At 47.5% G+C, this 6,514-nt stretch overlaps 1 protein-coding gene across 1 annotated transcript in view; it reads left to right on the top strand.

Annotated features, from left to right (window-relative positions):
- LOC311329213 (NLR family CARD domain-containing protein 3-like) overlaps positions 1 to 6,514 on the top strand; it is a gene marked incomplete at both ends in the record, with an annotated part of 51,692 nt that overhangs the window by 40,711 nt on the left and 4,467 nt on the right. Inside the window, 2 exons of the mRNA XM_084463088.1 lie at positions 4,665 to 4,838; positions 5,594 to 5,643. Of these exons, the coding sequence (XP_084319214.1) occupies positions 4,665 to 4,838; positions 5,594 to 5,643 (224 nt within the window). The remainder of the gene's footprint in view (positions 1 to 4,664; positions 4,839 to 5,593; positions 5,644 to 6,514) is intronic.

Genomic DNA, 6,514 nt, shown 5'->3' on the forward strand with positions numbered 1-6,514 from the left:
TCCGGTCTGGACCGGAAGACGAACAGTTGTTGTAATGTTTTTACTGTAGGCTGCACAGGGTTTCGAGTAGATAACATTCGCGATGGCATCACACCGACGAAATTTGTAAAAGAAGATGCGAGGAGAACTACCGGTTAAGGAAAGATAAAGCAAGCGGATGTTGGAGGCAGGCTCTACAGGCTCGAGCCGGATGATGGGGCGGGCTTAAGGCAGTAAAGTAAATAGATACCAGGCCCTCCTCCCCGAGGAGAGACGCGAGGCTAATAGATACCAGGCCCTCCTCCCCGAGGAGAGACGCGAGGCTAATAGATACCAGGCCCTCCTCTACGAGGAGAGACGCGAGGCTAATAGATACCAGGCCCTCCTCCCCGAGGAGAGACGCGAGGCTAATAGATACCAGGCCCTCCTCCCCGAGGAGAGACGCGAGGCTAATAGATACCAGGCCCTCCTCCCCGAGGAGAGACGCGAGGCTAATAGATACCAGGCCCTCCTCCCCGAGGAGAGACGCGAGGCTAATAGATACCAGGCCCTCCTCCCCGAGGAGAGACGCGAGGCTAATAGATACCAGGCCCTCCTCTACGAGGAGAGATGCGAGGCTAATAGATACCAGGCCCTCCTCCCCGAGGAGAGACGCAAGGCTAATAGATACCAGGCCCTCCTCCCCGAGGAGAGACACGAGGCTAATAGATACCAGGCCCTCCTCTACGAGGAGAGACGCGAGGCTAATAGATACCAGGCCCTCCTCCCCGAGGAGAGACGCGAGGCTAATAGATACCAGGCCCTCCTCTACGAGGAGAGACGCGAGGCTAATAGATACCAGGCCCTCCTCCCCGAGGAGAGACGCGAGGCTAATAGATACCAGGCCCTCCTCTACGAGGAGAGACGCGAGGCTAATAGATACCAGGCCCTCCTCCCCGAGGAGAGACGCGAGGCTAATAGATACCAGGCCCTCCTCCCCGAGGAGAGACACAAGGCTAATAGATACCAGGCCCTCCTCTACGAGGAGAGACGCGAGGCTAATAGATACCAGGCCCTCCTCCCCGAGGAGAGACGCGAGGCTAATAGATACCAGGCCCTCCTCCCCGAGGAGAGACGCGAGGCTAATAGATACCAGGCCCTCCTCCCCTCCCCCGCCTTTCCCCACTTGCTCCAGCACGCATGCGCACAGGCCAGCGCGCAGACTGGCTATTCTCCGGCTCACATTCTCTGCGCTACGATCGGATTGTTGCTGACGAATGATGACGACAATATTCTCGGCACCAACAACGATCGTAGCGCAGAGAATGTGAGGGAGAATAGCCAGTCTGCGCGCTGGCCTGTGCGCATGCGTGCTGGAGCAAGTGGGGAAAGGCGTGTAAAGATCATATTACAGAGGCTAAAGACCCCGTATTTGAAAACCACTACAATGCCTCGCGTTGAGGAATCTCAACTGTCGATTCATCCAATCTGATTGATGAAAACAACCGTTTAGCGGCCGAAAATAGATTTTGAGAAACTGCATTCTCGTTGCCCCGATCACCGTCATTACATGGATATACTGGCTCGCGCTGGATTTTAAATTTCTTCTACAGGCCTCCGAACTACACCAAAGTGATCTCGGTGAGTCAAACTTCTTATAATATGTCGTAAATAAGGTCCAGGTTGTCAAAAATGAGCATTGCCCTTTAAGTCTCTATTTGATCAGACACAAGACAGTATGGTACACTAGGCGCAAAAGGTGAACTGTTGACGGGGCGGCTGTAGCTCAGTTGGTAGAGCGGGTCGTTCAATGATCGAAGGGTCAGTGGTTCGAATCCCAGCTCCGACTGTCCACATGTCGAAGTGTCCTTGAGCAAGACACCTAACCCCAAATTGCTCCCAATAAGCAGACTAGCACCTTGCATGGCAGCTACCGCCATTGGTGTGTGAATGTGTGTGTGAATGGGTGAATGAGAGGCCATTGTAAAGCGCTTTGAGTGCCGCTAAGGTGGAAAAGCGCTATATAAGTGCAGTCCATTTACTATTTACTATTTGAACCTCAATTGAGTGACAAACATTCAAAAATGTGAACCTCAATTGATTGACATTAAGTCCGAACAATAACATTAGGCTATTGTTAGATGTACTGTACATTTCAAGACGTTATATATACATTATGGTAGGCTTAATTTTCCAAGAGTCCAAGAGTTTAATATTAAGGGCATTGTCTACGATTTTGCTCAATGCAAGAATAGTGGAATGCCATTCAAATAGGTGAGTAATGTTAGCCTAGTGTTTCTCAAGGGGATTTGGGGTAGGCCGTGCCCCTGCAGGTTGTTATCATGGAGTGAGGTCGCCGCTCAGCGCCTGTTTCATTGTGTAGCCAACATGTTTTTCAGATGTTTTTCAGAATATTAGCTAAGATCAGCTAATGAAGGCATCTCTGTTGTGTGAAGCCGACAGCAACAAGCCCTGGTTAAACTGAGTGCAGAAAGTGTATGGATGTCAATAGTAAACCTATCGTTAGCTCTTATCCACAGCTCAACTATTTACAGTAGTTTATAGGCGAGTTATCTACAGTAGCAACTTGCTTGCTGATGTGTTGTTGTTTTTGCCTAAACCTTCCCAGCCATAGTTATGTAAAGTTGACTTGATTTGATTGAGCCTCTGTTTGTTACTGCGTGAGCGCATGGTTCTGATGGCTGACCTCTCCACTTCGCCAGTACAATAGCCAACGTAGGCTAGCTAATTCAACAGCACACTGTTGGTAAAATGTGTATAAACTACAGTGTGTGTGTGCTGTGTGTGCTTCAAGTAGTGTGCACTAATAGGGCCCATCATAATAAGCTCACTCTGGGGCCCATCGTAACTACATTATGCCACTGGCCTCATCATATCACATCATATCCCTTGATAACAGAGTGTGCTACGAAGGACGCACAAACAGACTATTCTTTTTCTTTCTTTCAAAGTTTTTTGTATTGATTTTTAGCAAAAGGACAAAAACACGAAACCCTACCCACCCACTTTCCTGCCCACATATCCAAACCCTGACCAAGCACTTAACAATACTGAAAGCAGGGATGTAGTAAATTAATGAATGATAAACTGTAAATAAAGACGAGACAGACACACAAAACCAAACAGTACAGAAAAGGGAAGGGGGGTAGATGAGGTAGAGGAGGGGGGGGGTCAGCATCTAGTCATCTGGGGGGATAGTAGTATTGTTCAAATAGTCAATAAAGGGCTTCCAAGTCTTGTCAGATGATAGTTTGGAGTTAGTGATTGAGATTCTTATCTTCTCCAGCGTTATGTGATTAAGAACCTCTTTCAACCAGCTACTGTGTGAGGGGGGGCGGGGTGGTTTCCATTTGAATAGGATGAGACGTCCAGCTAGCAAGGAGGTGAGAGTCAGCACTCGCTGCTTTGCTGATGAGAGAGTGGGTGTTATGTGTGTAGAGATCCCAAATATGGCAGTGAGTGGGTCGGGTCTGAGGTCTGTGTCGAGTACTGAGTGTACCGTAAATTTCGCGCCAGAAATCTGTCAACTCATGGCAGGACCAGAACGTGTGTGTGTGATTAGCAGGTGATTGCTTGCACCGATTACAGGTGTCATCAGTCTCTGGGTATATTTTTGCCAGTCTGGCGTTCGTGTAATGCACTCTAAAGATAACTTTGAACAGACAATTATTTAACACACAAACTCCAAATGTGCTCTCCCTGGCTCAGGAACATTCTATCATATCCCTTGATAATAATAACATTGTTAAAGTACTGGTGTGTTTGTGTAACATTGTTTAAGTATCAGTTATAGTGTGTGTGTGTGTGTGTGTGTAGTCGGGGGTGATAGGTTGCAGGGTAGTCAAGGGACAGGCTGGAGATTCTGGGTGAGCTGGATTGAGATGATCCATGATCCACTGTCCATTATCCATGGGTCTGATTCAGGGTCCATCTTTCATAGTCTTGGCATGAGGGGATGCTGGTGGGAAGCTGCTGAGACAAAGCCTGTGTTTAAACCAGCTGGAATAGCTGAGTGAGCTGGACTCCCAGCGGTACAGCACACTCCTTCAGAACCCTGCCTCTGAACCTGTCTGCTCCAGGGGACTGCATAGACACGACATCTCTCCTTATACATCATGTGTTCATTGCAAATGAACCAGTTTGGTGATCTTCATCATCATCATCATCTCCCTACAGACTGAATGGATGCAGACTAACAGGGAAATGCTGCCAGAGCTTTTTAAACCAGAGTTTCTCATCTTTGGAATGAGACTTATGAATGACATGATGGGAGATATTATGAACTGTTACAATCATAGCAGATGATCAGCTGGATGTTCCCACTAGAAACAGCTAAACTACAGTAACTACAGATAAACTACAGTGTAAACCTACCTGAACTCTCATGAGGAGTTTCATTGGTTGGATTGGAATGTCTCAGAACTACAGAGGCCAGGCTTTTCCATTTCTATAATAAACCTGGAGTCTCAGAGCATTCTTATTTAGCATGGGTTACAAGGAAGAGAAAGCATATCAAAAATATTGACTGACCAAAAAGATCACTTTGTATTCAAGAATCTGACAATGTGTGAACCAGGGCAGATCCAATGTTCATTTGTCTGTAGGAAGATGGAATATAATCCTTCAACTCTCTCTTTTCACCAGCAGAGGGTAGTAATGGGTTTATATTAATCATTTTTCTACAGGCTGTCGGGCTGCCTGGTCACAGAGGAAGGCTGTGTCTCTCTAGCCTCAGCTTTGAGGTCAAACCCCGCCCACCTGAGAGAGCTGGATCTGAGCTTCAATCACCCAGGAGACTCAGGAGTGAAGCTGCTCTCTGCTGGACTGGAGGATCCACACTGGAGACTGGAGACACTCAAGTAAGGAGAGAGTTTTAAATCAAGTGGAAGAAAATCACCCAGTGTCTCTTATGTAGCCCCCCTCTCTGAACTAGATGGTCTCAACTTTCACAGCCTACGAGTCTCTTGACAGAACAGACACACATCACCCTATAACCAGAAGGGCACTTTGAGAGTGCAGACCTCCACCCATGATGCATGTTGTCAGCATGTGCAGTAGCATTAGAGAACCTAGAGGAGACAAATGTCAACAATATACTGGTGGTGCATCAGCTGGGGTTGGTCCAACAGGGGCTCTTCAGCTCTGCTCTCTGATGTATTTCAGCTACCTAGATAGCTACATATGACAGGACCGACAGCAGTCATCTGGCTAGCTATGAGCATAACTAGCTAATTCAAAGCAGTTGATCTTTGCCTTCATACCATGATTCAGTTATTTTGGTCCTCATACCCGCAGAAAATACAGGGATAAACAGCCATGGATGTATTAAACATGGCAAAGTACCCGTAGGTGCTGGTCTGGTCTCTCTGGCATGGTCAACAAAAGTGAAAAATGATTTTTCAATGAATTTGGATCCTCCCCGTGATTCAGATCCGCTCTCTCTAATTGAATGGGTTCTTCCTTGGCTCATGCTACAGTCACCCTTCCACGGGAAAATAGGTCTGGTAGTTTTTACATAATCCTGCAATCTACCTGTAACTAACAAACACATAAAGCCCAAAACTGGTGACGTCTCATTGCATCATCCTCATCATTCCTCTGCTTATTCCTACAGTGTGGATCATGGTGGAGAGATCAGGATCAGACCTGGACTTGTGAAACAATGTGAGTATTGACATTGATTATTCATGTGTCTTAACTGAAGATGAGTTCACCACCATTATCTACTTGGGCCTAGAAAACAGGGGTCATACAAAATACAATACAATCTGTCACAACTGTTCAAACACCTAAGAGCTGCTTACACTTGAACTATATTCATAGTGATGGGTACATACGCACACACACACACACATACACACACTCACGCACGCACGCACGCACACACACACTTACACACAGGAGGAGAGAGTGTGTTTGTTCTTGTGTGTGGGACAGAGAGTGTGTGTGTGGGGGGGGTGCGTGTGTGTTTGTGTGTGTGGGAGAGAGAGTGTGTGTTTGTTCGTGTGTGGGATAGAGAGAGAGTGTGTGTGGGAGACAGTGTGTGTGTGTGGGGAGGGGGTGTGAATAGTGTGTGTGTGTTGTGTTTGTGTGTGTGGGAGAGAGAGTGTGTGTGGGGTGAATAGTGTGTGTGTGTTGTGTTTGTGTGTGTGGGAGAGAGGGAGAGTGTGTGTGTGGGGGGGTATGTGTGTGTTTGTGTGTGTGGGAGAGAGAGAGTGTGTGTGGGGGATAGAGAGAGAGAGTGTGTGTGGGGGATAGAGAGAGAGAGTGTGTGTGTGTGGGAGAGAGAGAGAGTGTGTGGGGGATAGAGAGAGAGAGTGTGTGTGGGGGATAGAGAGAGAGTGTGTGGGGGGGAGAGTGTGTTTGTTCTTGTGTGTGTTTAGCTGTGTGTGTATGAGTTTGAGTCAATAGCTATGTGTGTGCGTCAGTGTGTGTGACAGAGAGAAAGAGTATGTATTTTGTGTGTGTGTTTGTGTGGGGGGGGGAGAGAGAGAGTGTGTTTGTGTGTGTGGGAGAGAGAGTGTGGGGAGGGAGA

This window comes from Borostomias antarcticus, assembly GCF_949987555.1.
Source record: "Borostomias antarcticus genome assembly, contig: scaffold_160, whole genome shotgun sequence".
Taxonomy (NCBI): Eukaryota; Metazoa; Chordata; class Actinopteri; order Stomiiformes; family Stomiidae; genus Borostomias; species Borostomias antarcticus.